The following is a 25,734-nucleotide window of genomic DNA, read 5'->3' as shown; positions in this document are numbered from 1 at the left end:
AATTGGTTGGAAATATGGAAAAGAGAAAAGAGAGTTAATTTGTCGTTATTTGCAAGTTTATATGAACAAAAATGTGACACGATCTAACTATAAAGCTCTGTAGGCCAAGCCTACTACCAACAGAAACGTAGTTGCAGTTTTGAAATGAATTGTAATTTGCTGCAAAAATTAAATTTGTACAATCCAGTCTGTAATTCTTCCCTCTTAGTATGAATTTATACCTCCAGTTCTAGTGTCACTTATATCTTGAAATTTTTATCTTCATTCATTTTGGTATTGTACACTTTGTTTTGGAACTATCTTTAAAGATTGGTAATTTATTTCTGCATTCTTATCTGTCAGAATAACTCTAAGTTTAACAAAGCACGCATTAGTAGAGGCATATGATGCAAGAAAGCAAGCTTATGCAGCATTAGCCAAAAAAAAAAAAAAAAAAAAACCTGCTCCCATTTCACCGCTCCGTTTGTTCAAAATACCTGTCCAGCTGAGCCTTAAACTTATTTAGGCTATCAACTTCTACGACAAGGGATGGAAGTCTGTTCCACCAACCAACCACCCGCTGGCTAAAGGTAAATTTCTGCACGTCTATCCTACATCTGTCTTTCCTCAATTTGAATTTATGCCCTCTCAGGTGATTATTCTGAGCAAGAGGAAGAATCCCCTCATCATTGAGCATGCTCCAACCATTCAAGGCTTTATACACCTCTATCAGATCACCTCGCTGGTGCCTAGTCTCCAGACACTGTAATTTTCAAAACTTAAGCCTTTCTTCGTAAGAAGACACCTTTGTTCCATTCACTAATCTTGTTGCCCTTCTCTGTACTCGTTCCAGCAGCTCTACATCTTTCTTGAAATGAGGCCTCCAGACCTGTATACAGTATTCAAGGTGTGGCCTGACCAATGCCTTGTACAAGGGAATAATCACATCCCTATCCCTGCTAGAAAAATTCCTGTATATCATTGACAAGACACCATGAGCTACTCTTGCAGCTCGTCTGCACTTCTCACAAAACTTCATATCTTCCTGCACAACAACACCCCCAGGTCCCTTTCATTCTCTACCACTGTCAGTGTAGTACCACAGAGTTAATACGTTGCTCTGGGGTTGCTGTTTCCCATATGTAGTACTTTACATTTGTCAATGTTAAACTTCATTTGCCACCTCTCAGCCCATCTGCTCAACCTTTCCAGATCCTGTTGCAGCAGCATAGTGTCAGTAGTGTCCTTGATAACCCTGCCAACCTTTGTATCGTCTGCAATCTTGAACATTAAGCTTGATATACCATCATCAATATCATTTATCAATACAGAAACAATAATGGACCCAACACTGAACCCTGAGGGACTCCACTAATAACATTAGTCCCCGATGAGCAGTGTCCATTGATTACCACTCTCTGCCTTCTCCCCCCTCAACCACCTCTTTATCCATAGCAGCAATTTGCCACCAATGCCACACTGCTCCAATTTGTGCAGCAGTCTTCCATGTGTAACAGTATCAAAAGCCTTTCTCAGGTCCAAGTATATAATATCAAAGTTATTCCCTGCATCATAGTATCCAATCAAATTGGTCAGGCAAGACTTCCCCTTAACAAAACCATGCTGTGTCCGCGCTGTAACTAAAGTCTTGTCTAGATGATCCTGCAGTGCTTCTTTAACCAGTGCCTCCATTAATTTTCCTGGAACAGAAGTTAAACTCACAGGTCTATAATTACTAGTGTCGCCCTTTGATCCTCCTTTGTGAATTGGGGTCACATTTCCAAATCTCCAGTCTGTGGGTACTTCCCCTGAGTCCAGGGAAGCTCTCATAATTATGGCTAAGGGTTTGCTTACTTCCTTTGCTGTCTCCTTTAATATAACTAGATAGATCCCATCCACCCCAGTTGCCTTTCTTCTGTTTATATTCAACAATTTCTCCTCCACTTTACTCTCAGTGATTACAAGATTCTCTAGCTTACTGGCCATTCCCCTCGCTGAATAACTCCTCGTGTGAATGTCGATGCAGAATATTTATTTAGTTTGTTAGCTACCTGAGCAGGATCATCAACAGTTGACAAATCGATATCAGGTGGACCAATCTGATTCATCCCCTTTCTTCTAGAGTTTACACACGTAAAGAACTCTTTGCTGTTTTTCTTTGCATCCCTTGCCAAAGATTTCTCATAATCTGCCTTTGCCTGCCTAACCTCCTTTGTAACTTGGTTACAGATCAACTTGTATCTATCATAGGCTTCTGTGTCACATGTTAATTTGTATGTATCCCATGCATTTTTCTTCTCTGCCATATGTCTCATTCGTTCATCTGACATCCATTTAGGCCTAACCTAAATGGATTAATCCATTAAACCTTGAACAATATTTCTTAGTTGTTATGTAAAGCCTAGTAGCTTCCAAGATAAGTTCTTTGAATGCTTCCCATTTTGAATTTGCTGTTGGTAACAACATCAGTTGGTCCCACTGTACAGAATTTAAATACTGTCCCAGTCCATCGTAGTCACCTTTACGAAAGCAATAACCCTTCCCTTTACCCCTAATGGTAGTTACCTCTTTGAGGAAATCCCACTTCAGCACACTGTGGTCGCTGCCACCTAGTGGTTCCTTTATCTGCAGATTCTTAATGCATGAAGAATCACTATTGATAATCAAATCAAGAGTATTACTCCCTCTAGTTGCCTCCTGAACATGCTGATGTAAAAACAATTGTCCAATAAATCCACAAAAGCCTTGCTAGTATGTGAGTGACCAGCCCCCAAATTCCAGTCAATATCTGGGAAATTAAAATCCCCCATTATAAGACTCTCTGATTTACTGGTCCACTCTATTTCCCTGTACAGTTTCTTATTATACTCATCAGAGTCATTAGGCCTATAGCACACTCCTACTCTCAATTTTGATCTCCCAATGCTTATGTCACACCAAACTGACTTGACACTGCACTGTCCAGCGATGTTGCCTGGCTTCACTTTCTTGGATTTTATGTGTTTCTTAACTAATAGCATAACCCCTCCTCCCTTCCTATCCTGTCTGTCCTTTCTGTACACATTGTACTCCTCAAATTCCAGTTCTGCATTCCTTATATCTGTGTGACACCACGTCTCTGATATCCCAACAATATCTGCCTTTGATGTTTTGAGCAATACCTCAAATTCATCAAATTTATTTACTAAACTCCCAGCATTGGTGTACACGCAAGTATACATGCACCTGTTTCTATTCTTAGCTACCCAAACACAGCCCATATGTTTACTTGTACCGCAGTGACTCCCAGCAGTCTCTGAAATATCCTGCATTTTGTTTTTCAGGCTTCTGCTCATTCCAGTAGAAGCAGTGCAAGAATCACTTTCACCTCTGCCAGTGGCTACTGTTAATCTATTAGTCTTTGTCTCCCCCCAAGCTAGCAGTTTTCCGACTCACCTAACACTGCCTCGATAGCATCAGCAAATATTCTTGCACCCTTTCTATTTAAGTGTATCCCATCCCTGTAGAAGCAGTCTCTCCTGTTAACAAGTACAGTCCAGGCTAAAAAAAATTCAACCCCTCGAGCCTTGCACAATCTTTTCAGGGCCGAATTGATCGACAAGCTCTCATCATGTACAGTAAACCCCCGCTATTCGCGGTATCTGTATTCGCTGTTTCGCGTATTCGCGATCGCTGATTTAATATAAAATAAAACTTTAAAAAAATGTGAATTTTAAAGCTCCGTGAATAATTTCCGCCACATGGGCGTGGCTAAAATTATCTTTCCCGGTCAAAACAGCGTTCATTGGGTGGGGGAGAGGGGTGACAAAATCGTGAGCGTGGATGTTTCTCGCTAATCCTTGTTCAGTATGTGTTATGCGCTTGTCATGGAAGGTTTGGTCGTTTGATTTTAATTTATATGCTTATAAATTGAATAAATTTATATGCTTACAAAAATGATAAATCTACCGTTTTGCAGTGTAAAACAGACTTTTTCGAGTGTGTTAACAGAAGAAAGTGCCTTTATTGTGGACAAGTTCTTTTTTACCCGTACAAAAATATGCTACGAATAACAAGGGAAATGTGAAAATATCAGAGAAGGTGATGATTAGCGAATAAAATTGAGTTATTAGACAAAATTTCTAATGGTGAAAGTGTCTCTTCAGTGGCAAAACATTATAAAATCAATGAGTCAACGGTACGATCAATCAAAAAATCGGAAGAAAAAATCCGCCGTAGCATCCGTGAAAACGTGCTAATTGCTTCAAAAATTTGCTCTGTAATTCGTGATGTTAAATTAGAAAAAATGGAAAAAGCTTTAAATCTGTGGATAGAAGACCGAACTCAAAATAAAATTCCGTTAAGTTCACTCATCATTCGTGAAAAGGCAAAACTCCTTTATCAACACTAGCGAAACTGGTGATAGCACTGGCGGGATAAGTTTTTTTGGTAGCAAAGGCGCTGGTTTGAAATTTCTAATAAATATTACATTTAATAGTAAATTGTTTCTTATTTTCATTTCGATGCCATATGCTTGCATTTCACTATGTACATATAATACATACATAGACAAAAATTTAGATTAGTTTTTCTTATATATTTCATACTTTGGAACGGAACCCCTTTATTACTATGGGAGCCATAACTCAGTATTCGCGTTTTCGGTATTCGCGACATTTCTCAGGAACATAACCCCCGCGAATAGCGGGGGTTTACTGTACTCCCTCCTATCGTGTCTAGGCAGAATTGCAGACACTTTCAAATTCAACATGATGAAAACAAAGGCAATGATGATGCGTAAGAGGTTAATTCACTCCCAAGTTGAGACAGGACATTTCATGCTAAACTGAGATTCAATCCAGAATTCCAATGGAAAAACAATCTTTCAGGAATAAATTGTTTTTGATTACACAGAAGATGTCACAGGAAATTCGGAAGAAGATAGTAATGACATATATCTGGTCAGTGGTGCTATATGCAGCAGAGACATGAATTCTAACAAAGAGAGACAAAAAGAGACTTGAGGCCTTCGAGATATGGTGCTGGCACAGGATGGAAAAAATTAAATGGACTGAAAAAGTGTTAAATGTGAAAGTATTAAGATATGTCCAAGAACAAAGGAAAATTCTAGGTAGAATAAGATCAACTAGACTGAAATGGGTGGGCCACGTAATCTGACATGATGTTTTGCTTCTGGATGCAATGGGGGGGGACTGTGGAGGGAAAACACCCTGTGGTAGACCAAAAAATCCTTCATCGGGATGTTGCTGGATGAAGCAGGATTTCGAAATTTTGTGGAACTAAAACAAATGGCACACGAGAGACAACAATGGCGACAGCTCATCAGAGGAACTGACCAGTCACAACACTGAATTACTGATGATGATGATGAAATGTCAGAAATTTGGACACTCCCAGATAGCATGCCATGGTGATTCAACATATCCAAACTATGCTTGTAATGACAGGACTCACACAGAATGCTCTGCACCAAATCCAGTATCCCAAACCTTAGTTGGTTGTTAGGGCAACTATGCAGCCTGTTCTCAAGAATGTGACCTGTGGAAGTTAGGGAAAAAAATACAAAAATTTAAAACTGAAAACAAAGTAACTTATCGAGATGCAAAAAAAAAACAAATCAAATTAAGTATACCAAAATGAATACATACCTCTGCTTCTCAAAGTTGCCAGTTAGACCAGCATCCATCTAAGCCAAGGCTGATGATTCAAAGTAATCGTAGCCTCTCTCAGTTTCATCTGGCAATCCTTTCCTTTGTCAAGTTGTAGGGAAATTACATCAGCCAGACCCCATTGAGCTGAGACAGTCACACCCATCTGGTATGGACACTGATAATACAATCAACCAAGATGAACTCCTTGAAATACATTGCAAACAATGATTTGGAAACAGAATGTGTTTTACTAAGCAAGGAAACAAGACAGGAAGAACTCAGGACCTCAGGATCCTACTGGGGGGGGGGGGTGAGAATGTTAATTTTCATGGTGCAAGATGTAGGGGCATGAAGTTAAAAAGCTCTTCAGGGATACCCTGCCCCAGTGTTTTGGAGGGACGGTCTCTTCAGGAAGTGCATTGTGCTGGACCTTCTGATGCAGCACTTGCATTACGCCTTTGCACTTTAGAGAAGTAGGGTGCTCCCAATATTTTGCACCTTCAATGTAGATTCAGCATAATGTGTTCGTCTCGAGGTTTTGATTAGGACCAGATCTTGTATATCCTCAACGTAGGAGAGAGAGGAGAAGAGAAACTCACCTCTCCAAATGTCGCAGTTTGGACCTGTTAGCGTTGTGTAATATCGTGGAACTTAAGAAAGTTCATCAATATGCAATAACCCTTTTCCATTTTGATCTTATCCAAGTCTGGCAATTACTGGTGCTTAGCAACAAGGCAAAATTTCAACCTAAGAAACGTTTATTGAATATATAAAAAAACCATGTACACATCACTTACATTTTCATACAACCTTCCTTGTTAAAATTTCACTATCGAAACATAATGTTCACAAATATAAAGTATCACAATGGTTCATTTGGTTATTTTATACCCCTTTACAAAGGGTTATACTATTAACATAGTAATTTACAGTATGCAGGGTGATTCACTACCAGTGCGACAAACTTGCAGGAGGTGTAGGGGGCACAAAGACGAATCGGAATCACATAGCATTGCAGGGTCCGAAATGCCTTCGTCATGCGGTAGAGGATGTTGAATGGGAGGTCGCGTGAATAGCGATCCTGCTGGAAGTCAGCATTTGCGAACCGGTTCCTGAGGCAATAGGATGGACGAGTATTCAAACGTTGAACTGGCTGACATGCACCTCGCGTATGGAGCTGCGGACTGTAAAGGGCATGCCGCTCTGCGCTTGTACCAGGAACGTTTCCCGCACAGGCATTCAACGGTAGAGGACGTTGAACGGGAGGTCGCGTGAACAGCGATCCTACTGGAAGTCAGCATTTGCGAACCGGTTCCTGAGGCAGTAGGATGGACGAGTATTCAAACGTTGAACTGGCTGACATGCACCTCGCATATGGAGCTGCGGACTGTAAAGGGTGTGCCGCTCTGCGCTTGTACCAGGAACGTTTCCCGCACAGGCGTGCTCCTCATCATACGATTTTCACACATGTGCACAGAAGGTTACATGAGACTGGTTGTTTCACAAGAGGTACCATGAATCTAGAGCGAACGACGAGGATGCCAGACAATGAGGAGAATGTCCTACGTCTTGCAGAAGGCAATCCGAGTACGAGTACTCGAGCGATAGGCCAACAATTGGGTATTTCCCAATCCACTGTATGGAGGATACTGTCAACAAACCAAATGAGTTCATACCATCTGCAACACGTCCAATCATTGGAGCCTGCGGATTATCCACTCCGGAGGACTTTTGCTACTTGTCTTCTTCAACAGAAACAGTTCGCAAATGTTGACTTCCAGCGGGATCGCCGTTCACGCAACCTCCCGTTCAACGTCCTCTACCACATGACGAAGGCATTTCGGACCCTGCAATGCTATGTGATTCCGATTCGTCTTTGTGCCCCTACACCTCCTGCAAGTTTGTCGCACTGGTGGTGAATCACCCTGTATAAAAATTCTCATATATGTGGCCATCGCCATTGCTTAAGTATCAACATCCTACTCTTGACTTATCCCTTAGTATAATATTTAAGTAAATGGGATAGTCAAACCTTTACTCCACCATCTGTATTAACCATTTAATATTCATGCTATTCTCCAAAATTAGGTTCCGCGACATATAATACATTTCATGCTTAACATAGTAAATCATAGGAAGGAATCATCTTCTTTTGAAACTTAGTTATTCCGTTATTATTCCATTTAAATGTTTGCCTTTCACACACATCTTACACATAATAAAGCTTTTCTGCTTACCCCTTTTGTCTTCTTCTTTGGCTCTATGGGCTGGCTTCTCTACTTGGGCATTTTCTCCTTGCTTTCTTGCTTCTCTGGATTCTGCTTTTCTTCTATATTTCTGCTATGGCACTGGCATTTAGCTAACTCTGTTACCGCACTTTTTACTTGAACATTAACACTAACTACCAAAAGACTGACCGACCAACTCTTGTCAACCACTCATACAACTACCCCAGGTCCCGCTTAGCCCTCTTTTTAAACCAGGAGCAGCTCTCTATGTTTAGACAACTACTCCCTCTCATTGGATGTTCCAAGTCCAGGGTCAGATACGAAGTTCCTGAACAGTGCATGATGGGTAAGGAATCATCACCCCCATCCTCCAGAAATTTCCACATCCATCGAATCATAGGTATGTCACAACTCTTTTGGTATAGTCACCACTGTGGCTCTGCGCATCACATGCACAATCTTGACCATTTTGGTCAAGCAAGAGTGTTACTTAACACTAGAGAACACTTAGAGAGAGCTCAAGGTTTCATGCTCAAGATTTACATGCGGTACATGTGGGAAAACAATTTTTCCCGACTCTGCACCCCACTCTGGTGTCATCCCATACTTGTGAAGCTCTCGCATGTTTATAAGGGAAGATAGCTTTTCTTGACCCTTTCCTGACCTTACAACAGAAATCTACTGCTGTACTGTGAATGCAAACCTAGGCTTATGTAGCACGTGCTTCTACATGGCTTCTTCTATGCCAGTTACTAGTGGGTGGGCCGTTTCTTAAGGTTCTTAATATTTGAACTCTAATTTTGAATAATATTTGCTTGATTCTACTGGTTTCCCTCCTTGTTGATGGAATTAACAGATTATTGATTAAAATACAGGTGCTCAATTAATAATATAGATATCAGCAATAAAGGAAATCAGGCTAACATTGGTTTTATCAATTAATAAAAGTTTGATTTAATCAAAAGAGAAAGGTGGGATCTATACCACTCATAACAATCCTCCACTTCTAGAAAAGAAAATATGAAACATAATTTCCATAAACAGTAAATTCATAAAAGTAGACATTCTTCTTCATCTTCCTTATGCAAAACCAAATAATGGAACACATCATTTACAGGCAATATCAAAAACTACATACTATGTAGAAAAGAGAGGAACTCATCCTCCTCCTCTCCACATGTGGAGGTGTGGTAAGCCTACTGGGACAACCTCAGACATTGACCTTTTCATCTGTTCTGCTTACTTATATGCAAACATTGAAGGGACAGTATTAGGTGGTCCACTTGGGATTGACCATTTACCCATAATCTGTAAGGTACAAAAAACAGGTTCCCCCAAGCAGAGTATCATATGAAGTGGAAATGATCCAAAGCGGACTGAGGCAAATATCATCAGATACTATCAGCAGCAGCCAGTTTTGACATACCACGGGCATCTTAATCTGAAATTGCCAGCATGATAAGCAATGATGCAACACTGCATGCAACCAACACCAAAAAAGGAAAAAAATAATAAAACATAGATTCTATTCCATTAAAATGTCCTACCACAGCCAATCTCATCATATATAAGAAATTAAGGGCAAAAACACATTATACAGTGTGTCTCAGAAATATTGGTACAAACATTTAGGGGAGGTAGTTGTAACATCTAAAGGAATGTGAATCGCATAGGAACCCATAACCGAAAACGTCACGGGAAAGTAGTAGCAGAGGCACAAGAAGCAGAAATGACACAAGACAGTAATTAGTGGCAAACATTTATTTGACATAATATTAACAATGAAGTACAAGATGGATGCATTTCATGATGTTACAACAGATGCTCAAATGTTCCACCATGAGATGCGATGCATGCATGACACCGACACAGCATGGATTGGGGGGATACGGTCGAACACACCTGGAGTTTCTTTGACAGTAGCAGCAGTACAGACGAGTCTCGCCACGAGATCCATTTCCGTCTCCATAGGTGACTCATACATGATAGATTTGAGGGCCCCCCCACAAAAAGAAATCAAGGCTCGATAAATCAGGTGAGCGTGGGAGCCAGGCAACGGGTCCACCACGACCAATCCATTGACGCCCAAAACGCCTGTTCAAATGGTCACGAACACACCTTCCATAATGGGCAGGTGCCCTATCATGTTGAAACCAAATGTTGTGTCTCACATTTGTTGGAACTTCGTCAAGTAACCCTGGTAGAACTTGTTCAAGAAAGATCCGATATTTAGCGGAGTTCATGCGGGATGGTAACGGGTATGGGCTGACTAAGCAGTCACCAACCATACCTGCCCACACATTTATTGCAAAGCGATGTTGTGCCGCATGGGAGCGCACACTGTGTGGGCCCTCTGCTAATCCATACACTAGGTGCATGTCTGCCAGCTCACAGTTGGTATATCGATGCATGCTCTTCGTACGGCGACTACTGCTTGAATGAGTAAACCAGAAATTTTCTCTCTCGCGAACTGATGAACAGTGCCGTGTACCAACTTACAGTGACGTTTCCAGGTATGGGTTCCTATGCGATTCAAATTCCTTTAGATGTTGCCTACTTCTCCTGAACGTTTGTACCAATATTTTTGAGACACCTTGTATAAAAAAATAGGCTTAAAGGAAATTTGCATTCAGTTTGTTTCCACAGTCATTGAGATAGAGATCAGAGGCTAATCTGGAAAAAGATGACAACTCAGTGGCAAATTCCCTCCATTCACTTCTCCCATTGTGCAGTGGAATGGACAAGAACTCTTAAGATAATACAAATGCCCTTGTAGAAGCATTCTCCCAATTGTCAGAAACAAATACATATGATCAATTCTTTCAGAAAATTAAAACTGCAACAGAAAAGTGTAAAGCAAATTTCCATACTCCGCTATCTTTTCCTTATAACCAACTTCTTGCAAGACAGCTTTACATTTATTACTAACCTTCTATATAGAATATTTAGCAAGAATGTTTATCCCAATTCCTGGTAACATTTAAATTGTTCTGGCTTTTCCAAAACCTTGAAAAGACCACTCTAACCCTCATAAGTTTTGACCAGTCTCTCTAACAAGCTGTCTGGAGAAAACAGAAAAAATCTGATGAATAATCACCAATAAGGTTTTCATAAAAACAGGTCCTCCTTAGATCTCATGACCAAGCTGAATCAAATATATGAATGCATTTATCATAAATGATTCTGGTCATGATTAGCATAGATATTGAGAAAGCTTTTGATACTACCTGGCATTTTTGCATTCTTAAAGACATTTTTTGGATTACATGGCAATCTTCCATGTCTAATTTAGAATTTTTTTTACAGAAGGACCTTTCACTGTGCTATTGCAATTCACTTTTTCAGTCCTTTTTTCAGTGATAAGAAGTTCCTCAGGGGTTAGTATTCAGTGAAACAATTTTTGCAATCAGAATGAATCATGTTACAAAAAGACATCCTGAATACAATTGAGTTCTTCCTCTACACAGATGGCCTTTCTATCTCCTGTTGCTCTCAGAATATGAACACCATTGAAAAACAGCTAGAGATCATAATAAATAAAACTCTGCTTATAGATGAAATGGAATGGATACAGCTTGTCAAAGAAAAAAGAAATTAATATATGTGTAACACATTTTTGTTGGTGGCATGAACTACACACACCTCAACTGCTATTGGATATTTCAGTGATATCACTCTCAACTAGCATTCGATTTATGGGTTTAATTCTTGATAATAAGCTGAACTTTTTTTAACATATAAAATATATGTGTATCAACTGTTTAAAGAAAACAAATTTACTTAGAACTGTTTTCACGTGTTATGGGGCACTGACTGTGCAACCTTGCTTCATCTGTATCAAGCACTAATCAGATTCCATTTAGAATATGATGCACCAGTATACAATTCTGCTAGAGTTATCACTCCGAGATGGCTTAATAGTATCAGCACAATTTCCTTGGGTAGGTACACTTAGAACTTCTCCAGTTTGGAGTTTGCATACTGAAGCACACGAATCTCTATTCTATTTGGGGAGGAAGACAGTACCGTTCAATTATGCAGTTAGAATTTGAGTTGTCATTCTCATCTTATTTGCCAATATTTTTTTGCTGACCAGGCTAGTCGGGTGGGTAAAGTGCCTGCCTGGCAACCAAAAGGTCGCGGGTTCGAATCCCACCTTGTGCTTGGATATTATGATGGTGCCGTACTCTCCCGTTGGACCTCATGGCCATGATACGCAAAGGAAGCAGGAAAAAACTGGTTCCTTCGTGTATTGCTCAAATCATACGATAATATATTATATACAGGGTGATTCACTACCAGTACGACAAACTTGCAGGAGGTGTAGGGGGCACAAAGACGAATCGGAATCACATAGCATTGCAGGGTCCGAAATGCTTTCGTCATGCAGTAGAGGACGTTGAACGGGAGGTCGCGTGAACAGCGATCCCACTGGAAGTCAGCATTTGCGAACTGGTTCCCGAGGCAGTAGGATGGATGAGTATTCAAACGTTGAATTGGCCGACATGCACCTCGCATATGGAGCTGCGAACTGTAACGGGCGTGCCGCTCTGTGCTTGTACCAGGAATGTTTCCTGCACAGGCATGCTCCTCATCATACGATTTTCGCATGTGTGCACAGAAGGTTACGTGAGACTGGTTGTTTCACGAGAGGTACCATGAATCGAGAGCGAACGACGAGGACGCCAGACAATGAGGAGAATGTCCTATGTCTTGCAGAAGGCAATCCAGGTATGAGTACTCAAGCGATAGGCCAACGATTGGGTATTTCCACTGTATGGAGGATACTGTCAACAAACCAAATGAGTTCATACCATCTGCAATGCATCCAATCATTGGAGCCTGTGGATTATCCACTCCGGAGGACTTTTGTTACTTGGTTTCATCAACAGGGTGTGGCAGACAGCGCATTTTCTGCGTCCGTATTGTTCACGGATGAGACAAGTTTCACAAGAGAGGTAACCTTCAATCAACATAATGCCCATTTGCGGGCTTTGGAGAACCCCCATGGTACGCGAACATGTGCAACTCAGTGCTGCCGCCGTTTCTCTGTCAATGTTTGGGCCAGCATTGTTGGAGACCAACTCATTGGACTGTACCTTCTGCCCCCTCGTCTGGACGGTAGGGCATACTTGATCTTTCTACAGCAAGTCCTGCCCGAACTTTTTGAAGAAGCACATGTTCCTCAGTCGTTGTGCCGCTCAATGTGGTTCCAGCATGATGGGGCTCCCCCACATTACACCAATGACGTCCACCAATACCTAAACGTTACATTTGGACAGCATTGGATAGGTTGTGGTGGTCCGTTTCATTGGCCTGCTAGATCGCCAGACCTATCATGCCTGGACTTCTTCTGCTGGGGTCAAATGAAGACATTGGTGTACGAGACCCCCGTTGATTCAGTTGAAGACCTCGTTGCTCGCATCTCTGTAGCTGCCGGGGAGATTCGAGACGCGCCAGGAATCTTCCAGAACGTTGGGGATTTCATGCGGTGGCGCTGTGTGACTGCTTCTGGTCGAACTTTCGAACACCTTCTGTAGCATGGCTTTTTGCCATTGTAAAACTTGTCATTAAAATGATTTCTGTTACACTAATGAGTTGCTGTTCTTTTTCTTTGCTTCTTTGTTCACGTGACCTCCCACATGACGAAGGCATTTCGGACCCTGCAATGCTATGTGATTCCGATTCGTCTTTGTGCCCCCCCACACCTCTTGCAAGTTTGTCGCACTGGTAGTGAATCACCCTGTATATCTTTTTGATATGCAATAAACAGTGTGTTACAGAAATAAACCTGCCTGAAGGCCTGTTCCTTGTGCCTTGGTTACTTTCACTCTAAATGGCAGTGATGCAACAAGTGCAGTGATGAAAGTACAATGCCTGCACCCAAGAAAACTCAATTGTACGCAACAAGTGCAGTGACGCAACAAGTTGTGTACAATTGAGTAACAAAATTGTTGCATCACCACAACAACCAACCGCAATACTCTACAAGGATATATAAATAGATTTCAAATCGGGTTTTTAGTGTTCGAAAGTTGAACAACTCGTTAAAGTAACTACTTCGTTCAGTTACTTCGCATTTGTCGAGCAGTGCAGTTGTGTTGTTGGCTTATCCACCCGTAACCTGTTTGAACTGGTTTCAAGCAGTATGAAGCAGAGTTATTGAGTGTCAGTGGGATGACATCATTTGTTCTGAAGATCCTTTGCTCAATTACATTGCATTTGTCGAGCAGTGCGGTTGTGTTTCATTTAGTTAATAACGTCATATGAAATGAAAAAATGCAATTTAAGCTTAATAAAATCAATTTCAGTTTATTCGGTATTTTCATTTCACATGACGTTATTCCCGGATCCACCTTCAGCTCCATGGAGTTAACATCGATTTTTTCCACACAGTATCATCTAAGTACAGTTTCCAACTGAATGCAACAAGTATACTGCTGAATTACATGCTGCAAAGCTAGTGGTTGAAAACTTAAACATTTTTTTTCTTGATATGCTTTCATCAATACCATTAATAAATATTTAAAACATTAAGGGTCCCAGCACTGAACCATGTGAGACTCCATTCATAACATTAGTGCAAGAGGAGCTCTGTCCGTTAGTAATCTGTTTTCTGCTGCTCAACCATCCCTTGATTCATAGGTAACTTATATGAAAAGCTTTACTGAAAGCTAAATCTAAATCTAATGTCAGAATTATTTTCACATCCAGATCCTTTGTTTTTGTTATAGCAGCTAATCAGATTGGTCAGACAAGATTGACCCTTAACAAAACCAGAATACTACAATTGTATAACTGTATTCTTCTCAAGATGATAATGCATTACTTCTTTAACCACTGAAACAGTGGTTAAAGAAGTAATGCAATGAAACTTATTTCCCTGGAACAGAAGTCAAGCTTCTATAATTTACTCCCTTTGCCCTTTGATCACCTTTTGTCAATAGGAGAAACATTTGCAGATCTCCATTCACTAGGGGACTCCCTCTGGATCCAAGGATACTCTCCTAATTATGGCAAAATGTTTGCTTACCTTCTTTCTGCTTATTTTAATAAACTTTGGTAGATTCTGCCAGACCCCAGATGCCTTATTTAATCTTAGCTTTAAGAATTTCTCTTCCATTTCCTTCTCAGTTATCACAAAATTACTTAGCTTCCAGTAATAACTTGGTATTCATCTGGAATTACCATTCCTAAAAACTTATTAATATGTGAATATATATATACAAAATATTTATTTAGTTTGTCAGCAACCTGAACAAGGTCATCAGTAATTGTGCCATTTATATCTAGTGTCCAATGTAGTTCATCCTTTCTGTCTACTGTTAATATGAGCAAAGAATTCTTTGCTATCTTAGCCAAAGACTTCTTATAATCTGTGTTAGCATTCTCAGTGACTTGATTACTGAATAGTTTATACACTCTGTAGGTATAAATATAGTGCAAGTGCATCAGAAATACATAGCTATATCTGAATAAATCAGAATATTAGTAAAACGGCATCGTTTTAAGTTACATCTCATATTGTGAATACCTTCACAACGAGTTGCCATGATATTGCACTGCTTTGAATAAGTAATGCTTCACCTAAGGAGAAGACTAATGTTATTTATTCTCAGATGGATACCACCACCCAGACAGCACCGTTTCAGGGCTATTTGGCCCTTCTTCGGTGGGTGGGTAGGTACCCGAGTGATGAAATGATGGCAAAACAGTTATGAAGTATAATTCCACAATACGAGAGATGCCTGATGGTGTATCATGTATTTAGACTCTAAAGCGTTTAGGGCGTAAGCCTCAAGCTATGTGAGAGTCTAGACTGATGCACTTACACTATATTTATACATAGTCTAGACTCTCCTATAGCTTGAGGCTTATGCCCTAAACGCTTTACGCTCTGTAGGTTTGTGTGATTTGTAATCATCCAATGCATTTTCCTCTCTGCCATTAGTCTCATCAGTTCATCCAATGTCATTTTAGGTCTAAACTTTGAACAATACTTTACTTGGTATTAAATGCCTTAGTAGCTTCTGTGATTATTTTCCTGAATGCTTCCCATTTAGAATTGCATTTGTTAATGTCATTAGTTGATCCCTCTGAAAAGAATTTAAAAACTGTGTGAGACTAGATTTTTGTCACCTTTACAAAAGTAAAATCCTTTCCTTTTACCCTTCACAGTAGGTATATCTTTAAGTAGATCTCTTATTAATAGATTATGATCACTGCCACATAGTGGTACCTTTTTTGGAATTTCTGCTTACTGGTGACTTTATTTGAATGTTCTAATGGCTGGATCTATCAAGGAGCTGTGATCTTCTGTTAGTTGGTCAGCAATTTTTTTTTTTTTTTTTGTGTCAAAAATGTTTTTTTTTTGGCATAGCATAAGTGTAATTAATAAAATTCTTATTCAATTTAATTTCTTAATAATAAAAATTGCAATTGAATTAATGACATTTTCCCATCATTTTCACAGAAATCTCTGGATAAATGAAGAAAAGAAATTAATGGATAATATTTTGCAGTTAGGAGAGGTATGCATTTAGAGTCTGCATTGAATATGGTGATGAATTAATGTTACTACTTTTTACTACTATATTAGTTCTTCATATTGCTGTAATCAGATATATTTTTAGGCTAACTCATAAGTTATACTGTATTATCAAAGTAAACAAGAAAGTTTGTGTCCCCACCAGGAAGTGATTTCATCACCAGAATTATTATCAAAGTCATGTTTTCTTAATTCCTTAATAGAAACTGAGATGTCTAGAGCCATGTAAAATTGACTGGTGTGCATGTTAACTTAATTGTATGCGTAACAGTTCCCTTTTGGCAACATTTGATACTAAGGAGGTCCACAATGACCACATTTTTTTTTCTGTATGTCTGGTAACTGAATTGAAGTCCTCATCACCATGTTATATAGTCCCTGTAATATTTAATAAAATATTGTTTAATAATAGCATTACAGATTTTTTAATATTTATATCAAAATTCTCCATTGCAACAGGAATACAAAGCAGTAATACTAGTTTAATTAAGAAATTAAGTTTATAAAACTTGTAATCTCGATATTATCATGAAATAACAAAACTAATAAGAAAATTAAAAATTATTTCTGTCCCATATTTTACAAAATGAGGGTCACTCAAAAAGTTGTATGCCTTAGTAATAAAGAAACAACATACTGTAATTTTTTTCCTCAATATGTGTATATACCTCTGAGTTCATTATCCATCCTGCAGTTTGATGGCAAAGAGGAAATACCTGGGGGGGGGGAGTTTCTTTGTTCTGGACTTTGCAATCATTATCATTTGAAAATCAATGTTTGCACAGATGTTTCTTCAACTTCTTGAAGTAGAAATAGCCTGGAAGTGGACTGTATGGTAGGTGGTTTAACTCCTAAAACTGCAATCTCATAGAGCAGCAGTTGCTTTATGAGGCTTGTAAACAGAAGAGTTGTCATGAAAAAGCAATATACCATGTCAGTTTCCCTATTCTCTGTTCCTTTATGGCTGCCCTCTTAAATTTTTAAGAATAGCAGCATGGGCATCTCCAGTTATTGCTTTCTTATGAGGCATGTAGTCTATCAAAAAAATTCCTCCTGTATCTCAAAAAGTAATGGCTATGATCTTGCTAGCAGAGGATAGAGTCCTAAATTTTTTGGGCAATGGTGACCCATAGTGTTTCAATTGCATGGACTCCTGTTTTGTTTTCAGATCCTATTGAATCCACATTTCATTACCAGTTACAATTCTTGAAAGAAACCTTGGGGATCTGCATCATGCATGTGTAAATTTTCCCTAAAAATTTGAGCTTTGCACTGTTTCTGTAGATGCGTAAGCATTCTTGCACACAACAAGAACTGATCTCTGACATTTATGGAAGATGGTCATTACTGACCCCTCAGACTCCTCGACATAGGTACTTGTACATGTTGAGGAACCTCTCAGTGATGCTTCTGGTCCTCCAGATTAGTATCACTGGGATCCAATGCCCACAGTCATGGTTCAGGCTAACGTCATAGGAATCTGGCATGTTTTCTGCACTGCAACCTGTGGAAAGTAGAATCCTAGTGGTTGAGGGGCTCAGCTTCAGCATACCATTTTGGCCTCTGCTTTGACAATCCCAAGATGGGAGTTTCTAGGATGGCTTTCCCAGGATCATCTGTGTCATTGCACTGCTCTTACCCTCATGGTGAGAGGGACAGAATTCAGGCTGGCAGCATTGCAGAGGTGATGTCTGGGTAGTCCTTGTATCACACTCCTGAACAAATCTATTGCTTGCTGGGTAGTAGGCATCTCCTTAGCTCCATATTGGATAGAGAACCTGGGCAATGAAACAAAATCAAAGCTAATATGAATTGTGATAATCTAAAGTCTTCTGGGACCCCAACACAGTCCATACCAGAAAATAATGGCAGTGAAATAAACACCATCACTTTCAGCAGAGAGACCTAGAACTGAAACCATATCAAGTTCAATACCTAGATATCTTATAATCCAGTGCCACCCAAAATCCCAACATACTGATTGTATTTAAAAAAAAAACTAAGTTAGAATCTATATCTCAGAAACTGTTTTTGCAATAAAAAATGTTTTTCATATAATCAAAACGGCCACTACAAACGTTAAAATTTTATTTTTTATATATATATCAGTTCACAAAAGCCACATTACTGACAATAATCACAGATTAAAATTAGCAAAAAAATCATACAAATTATAATCAAACGTTTAAGTACAGGAATACCTCGCATAGCGCAGTTAATTCATGCCATAAAAATACCGCGATGATCGACGTATTATTAGTATGTATTTTAATGTAATGCTTTCCGACAATTTGATTATGTGGATCAAGTTGCAAAAATATATAGGTGTTTGTTTACTATAAATTTATGCACACGAAGTTCTTGCAAAAAAAAAGAAACTAAAATGATAAAAATTAAAAATACTAGTAAGTACAGTAGAAATGATTTTTATTGCAGTATGTACATACCAAAAGAATATAAGTGAAGTATGTACTCTATTTTTATTTTTAAAAATAACTGATCAGCTTAGTTTGCACAGTTTTTTTCTTCTTTTTATCTGCATACGTCTCTTTATAACATCAAATGTCATTTTGCAATGCCTGCCTTACTTTCATACCTCGCTCGATGTTTGGATCTAGAACTCTTAACACCATTACATTTCTTCATTCCACTCATATTTGCATATAAAAGTGTAACGTTTTTAAATGATACTCTGTAATAAAAACACACACAGCGAAAAATATTTGTACAGCTTACGCACAATCAACGACCTCATCTTGGAATCTAGAGTGTTTACTAATCTATCAAAGCTAGCAGAGTCCGTATATAATGGGATTTTCAACAACAGTCAGAATGGCCTTGAATCCATAATGCATTTGCCTACGTGCTGGCATTATAATACATACATATCAAATGTATTGGTGCGTAACGCAGTTATTATTATTTTTTTTCAATTTGTAACCCGCGCTGTTCAAAACCACGCTATGCGAGGCATTCCTGTATTATAATAATCTTAATATACTTAAATAATCTTAAGTATTATAATAATAAGAAGAAAATGGAATATTTTTTCCTGTTACCCCTTTCAAAATATCCTGGCTGTACTCATGGTCATGCCTAATGTTCTTGCCAAAAAAATTCATGAAAGTACAGTTAACAACAAATACCTGTATAATTACAGTTTTAGTTACGCCAATGATATTTATGACAAATATTACACAGCTGCCAAAATACATTACTCTAAATTTTTATATTCTAAAAGTATTCTTATTTCAAGTTTTTTATATTTAGCATTTCAATGCTATACCTATAATTATTGCTCAAATGCCCTATACAAATACCAAAATTACCAATTAAATGCAATATAATAAAGTAAAATTAATTAAGCTGTTTTATTTGCCGATCGTTTAAAACTGTTTGTTTCTGTAAGAGAAAACATGATCTTCAAATTGAAAGAGGCATTTGTCGTTAAAATTTTTATTTTTTATATTCTTTCTATACAAAATTAATATAATATGGTAAATTTTTACTTACTAAAAAACTAATAAATATATAGAATTTTATTAATGTATTTTTACAATATAGTAGATACTGTTGGGATTCTGACCGTCAGGATTTTGGGCCCTTACAATCCATTCCACTGGAGAGAAACCTGTAGGGAAAATGTCACCCTTTATTCAGGGTTTGGAAGAGTTGTCAGGCTCCCCTAAATTTGTAAAACTGCTGCATTTTGGGGATATCTTCTTTGAAACCAACTGGAATTAACACTCAGAATTGCACTACCTCCATTGAGGGAATACCACTTATAGCAACACCTGCAAGACACTGAACTCATCCTGAGGCTTCTTCTCAGAATGTGACTGTCTTGAACTGTCTGAAGAAGAGATCTATTCTGAACCAAAAACTTGAGGAGTAGTAGCTGCATAATGAATGTTTATGCATTAGGATGGGAATTTAGTCCACACTAGAAACTGCATCCTTACTTTCATTCACTGTCATTTCCTGATTCAATGAAAATTGGATAGCTTAATTGCTAATATGGCCATATATACCAAATCCTCTAAGGTGCTTCAAATGCCAGAAGTATTGCCTGTCACATTCTCTTGCATGCAACCATTGTGAAGTAAAGAACCATAAAGGTACTGCATGCTCAGCTCTGAAACCAACACATATTGACTGCCGAGGTGAGTATCCTGCTTACTCACAAGTATGCCAGCAGTGTAAAGAAGAAAAAGAGATATAGAAATTAAAGTCAAAGTCAAAGCCAAATATATCATACCAGGGTGAGAAAAGTGATGAAACCTATAAATAGTGATAATCCTTCATATGCCCAGAAGGTTGCAGGGAGATATTCCATCAGAACACAAACTGAAATGATGATCAACCAAAAGAGTCATTTATTAGCATTAGCATTAGTAGAGGCATATGATGCAAGAAAGCAAGCTTATACAGCATCAGCAAAAAAAAAAAAAAAAAAAAAAAAAATTCCTTCCCATTTCACCCATCTATTCGCTCCAAAAGTTTATCCAGTTCCTCCCTGAATTTATTTAAGTTATCAACTTCCACAACGACAGGTGGAAGTTTGTTCCCGTAATCAACCACTCACTGGCTAAAAGCAAATTTCCACACATCTTTTCTATGACTGTCTTTCCTCAATTTGTCAATTTGAATTTACGCTCCCTCAGTGTGTAATATGATCAAGAGGAAGAATCCCATCAGCATTAGCATTAGTAGAGGCATATGATGCAAGAAAGCAAGCTTATTCAGCATCAGCCAAAAAACAACAAAAAAAAAACACACACCACTCCCATTTCACCCCTCCGTTCGTTCGAAATACCTGTCCAGTTGAGCCTTAAATTTGTTTAGGCTATCAACTTCAACAACAAGTGATGGAAGTCGGTTCCACCAACCAACCACCCGCTGGCCAAAGGCAAATTTCCGCACATCTATCCGACATCCGTCCTTCCTCAATTTGAATTTATGCCCTCTGAGGTGATTATTCTGAGCAAGATGAAGAATCCCATTGGCATTGAGCATGCTCAAACCATTCAAAGCCTTATACACCTCTATCAGATCACCTCGCCGGTGCCTAGTCTCCAGACTCTGTAATTTGCAAAACTTAAGCCTTTCTTCGTAAGAGCAACCCTTTGTTCCATTCACTAATCTTGTTGCCCTTCTCTGTATCCGTTCCAGCAGCTCTACATCCTTCTTGAAATGAGGCCTCCAGACCTGTATACAGTACTCAAGATGTGGCCTACCATTGCTTATACAAGGGAATAATCACCTCCTTATCCCTGCTAGAAAAATTCCTGTATATCAATGACAAGACACCATGAGCTACTCTTGCAGCTCGTCTGCACTGCTCAGAGAACTTCATATCTGCCTGCACAATTACCCCCAGGTCCTTTTCATTCTCTACCACTGTCAGCGTAGTACCACAGAGTTGTTACATTGCTCTGTGGTTACTGTTTCCCATATGTAGTACTTTACATTTGTCAATGTTAAACTTCATTTGCCACCTCTCAGCCCATCTGTTCAACCTGTCAAGATCCTGTTGCAGCAGCATAGCGTCAGTAGACAACCCTGCCAACCTTTGTTATCATCTGCAAACTTGGACATTAAACTTGATATACCATCATCAATATCATTCATAAACACCGAAAACAACAACGGACCCAACACTGAACCCTGAGGAACTCCACTAATAACATTAGTCCACATTGAGCAGTGTCCATTGATTACCACTCTCTGTCTTCTGCCAATCAACCGTCCCCTTATCCATAGCAGCAATTTGCCTCCAATGCCACACTGCTCCAATTTGTGCAGCAGTCTTCCATGTGCAACAGTATCAAAAGCCTTTCTAAGATCCAAATATATAATATCAAAGTTATTCCCTGCATCCAGTTCTTTTGTGACTACATTATAAGTATCCAATCAAATTGGTCAGGCAAGACCTGCCCTTAACAAAACCATGCTGTGTCTGAGCTATAACTGAATTCTTGTCTAGATGATCCTGCAGTGCTTCTTTAACCAGTGCCTCCATTAATTTACCTGGAACAGAAGTTAAACTAACAGGTCTATAATTACTTGTGTCAGCCTTTGATCCTCCTTTGTGATTTGGCGTTACATTTGCACATCTCCAGTCTATGGGTACCTCCCCTGAGTCCAAAGAAACTCTCATAATTATGGCTAGGGGTTTGCTTACTTCCTTTGCTGCCTCCTTTAATATAACTGGACAGATCCCATCCACCCCAGGTGCCTTTTTATGTTTATCCTCAACAGTCTCTCCTCCACTTTCCTCTCAGTTATTACAAAATCATCTAGCTCACTGCCAATGTTCACTTTACCTACGTCATTCTCCTTCCTGAATAACTCCTCATGCGTGAATGTAGATGCAAAATACTCGTTTAGATTGTTAGCCACCTGAGCAGGATCCTCAACTGTTGAACCATCAATATCCAGTGGACCAATCTGATTCATCCCTTTCCTTCTTGAGTTTAAATAGGTAAAGAACTCTTTTCTGTTTTTCTTTGCATCCTTTGCCAAGGATTTTTCGTAGTCTGTCTTTGCCTGCCTAATCTCCTTTGTGACTTGGTTACAGACCAACTTATATCTATCATAGGCTTCCATGTCACCCATTAATTTGTATGTATTCCATGCATTTTTCTTCTCTGCCACGTGTCTCATTAGTTCATCTGACAACCATTTAGGCCTAAACCTTGAACAATATTTCTTAGTTGGTATGTAAAGCCTGGTAGCTTCCAAGATTAGTTCCTTGAATGCTTCCCATTTTGAGTTTTCTGTTGGTAACATCATCAGTTGGTCCCACTGTATAGAATTTAAATACTGTCTCAGACCATCATAGTCGCCTTTACGGAAACAAAAACCCTTCCCTTTACCTCTGATGGTAGTTACCTCCTTGAGTAAATCCCACTTCAACACACTGTGATCACTGCCACCTAGTGGTTGATTTATCTGCAGATTCTTAATGCATGAAGAATCACTACTGATAATCACTAGGAATAACATCTTGCATAAACTCAGTGGAACAGGCTGGGGAGCAAATGCAACGGTGTTATGAACATCAGCCCTTGCCCTAGTCTACTCAGTTGCAGAATATTGTTGCCCCGTATGGCTTAATAGTGCACACTCTGTAAAAGTTGATACCCAACTGAATGACACAATGAGGACAATATCAGGCACCATTAAATCGACACCTTTAAAATGGCTACCAGAGTTATCTAACATCTATCCCCCTCATATAAGAAGAGAAATAGCCTTGCTGAAAGAATGGCAGAAATGTCAAAGAAATTCTCAATTGCCCATACATCAGGATTGCAAACCCCAGAAGCCGGAGAGATTGGTCTAGGTACCCCTCATGGAAGCTAGGCGAGAAACTTATCAAGTCACATTTTAATGCTGACCAGACCTGGCGCGAAGACTGGACTACTTCAAATCCCGACCACCTGGGCTTAGTCAGTGATCCATGCAGAGCTGTTCCAGGTTTCAACTTACCAAGAAAGGAATGGACATCCCTGAACAGAATCCGAACAAATCACGGTAGATGCAAGTTTTGGCTGCATAAGTGGGGAAAAACTGAAAACCCATTCTGCGACTGTGACAACATGCCCCAGACCATCCAGCATGTCATCTCGGAGTGCCCAAAGAGGAGATTTGAAGGCTCCATCCAAGATCTACATAGTGTTACTGATGATGCTATTAAGTGGCTGAATAAACTGGACATTACATTTTAATTCATCAAATGTTACTTATAATTTTTTTTTTCTGTAAATATTGTTTTTAGGCTTATTGTAATTTATTTATTTATTTTTTTGACATTGTTTGTTACAAATGTATCCTCATTTTTGCCATATGAAATAATAATAATAATAATCAGATCAAGAGTATTGCTCCCTCTTGTTGCCGCACGAACATGCTGATGTAGAAAACAATCATCCAATAAATCCACAAAAGCCTTGCTAATGTGTGAGTGACCAACCCACAAATTCCAGTCAATATCTGGGAAATTAAAATCCCCCATTATAAGACTCTCTGATTTACTGGCCCACTCTATTTCCCTCTACAATATCTTATTATACTCATCAGAGTCATTAGGCCTATAGCACACTCCTACTCTCAATTTTGATTTCCCTATGCTTATGTCACACCAAACTGACTCGACACTGCACTGTCCAGCGATGTTGACTGGCTTCACTTCCTTGGATTTTATGTGTTTCTTAACTAATAGCATAACCCCTCCTGTCCTGTCTATCCTTTCTATACACATTGTATTCCCCAAATTCCAGTTCCGCATTCCTTATATCTGTGTGACACTATGTCTCTGGTATCCCAACAATATCTGCCTTTGATGTTTTGAGCAATACCTCAAATTCATCAAATTTATTTACCAAACTCCTAGCATTGGTGTACACGCAGGTATACATGCACCTGTTTCTATTCCTAGCTATCCTAACACAACCCATGTGTTTACTTGTACCGCAATGACTCCCAGCAGTCTCTGAAATATCCTGCATCTTGTTTTTCAGGCTTCTGCTCATTTCAATAGAAGCAGTGCAAGAATCACTTCCACCTCTGCCAGTGGCTGCTGTTAATTTATTAGTCCTTGTATCCCCCCCAACTAGCAGTTTTTCGACCCTCCTAACATTGCCTCGACAGCATCAGCAAAAATTCTTGCACCCTTTCTATTTAAGTGTATCCCATCCCTGTAGAAGCAATCTCTCCTGTTAACAAGTACAGTCCAGGCTGAAAAAAATTCTACCCCTTGAGCCTTGCACAATCCCTCCAGGGCCGAATTGATCGACAAGGCTCTCATCATATACTCCCTCCTATCGTGTCTGGGCAGAATTGCAGACACTTTCAAATTCAACCCTAATTCACGGCTTTTTTTCAACAGTGACCTGTACTTGCTAAGTAATTCCGCCGGTCTCCTACTCTTAATATCATTAGTGCCAACGTGTACAACTATATCACCTTTTGTGCCCTTAAAAGATGATATCCGCTCTACAACGTCATCAACCTTTGCCCCTGGCAGACATACCCTGGTCCTATTCCACCTATCCTTTTTTGAGCTTGCTCAAACCATTCAAGGCCCCATACACCTCAATTTTTTGTAATCATCATCATTATCAACCATTTTCAATCCACTGCAGGATGTGAAGGCCTCTCCACCAACCTTTTCAGTTTTTTGTAATGCTCATGGTCAACCAAAGATATTACAGCTTGTTCACCATCAGCATTGAGATTATCTTATTCCTTTTCACTAACATTTCACTCCTTTAACTCATGTATTAAAGGAGTGAAATGTTAATATTAATAGAAGCAAGCAAGA

The 25,734-nt window shown here is 39.2% G+C and overlaps 1 protein-coding gene across 2 annotated transcripts in view; it reads left to right on the top strand.

Annotated features, from left to right (window-relative positions):
- LOC150085539 (inositol polyphosphate-4-phosphatase type I A) overlaps positions 1–25,734 on the top strand; it is a 557,621-nt gene that overhangs the window by 268,122 nt on the left and 263,765 nt on the right. For both annotated transcript variants that reach the window (XM_090373328.1, XM_090373327.1), the window contains exon 11: positions 16,332–16,389. In XM_090373328.1, the coding sequence (XP_090229454.1) occupies positions 16,332–16,389 (58 nt within the window). The remainder of the gene's footprint in view (positions 1–16,331; positions 16,390–25,734) is intronic.

This window comes from Mastigoproctus giganteus, chromosome 5 (genome assembly GCF_048544385.1).
Source record: "Mastigoproctus giganteus isolate SK-2022 chromosome 5, ASM4854438v1, whole genome shotgun sequence".
Lineage (NCBI taxonomy): Eukaryota > Metazoa > Arthropoda > Arachnida > Uropygi > Thelyphonidae > Mastigoproctus > Mastigoproctus giganteus.
This window is presented reverse-complemented; position numbering and strand designations above follow the sequence as displayed.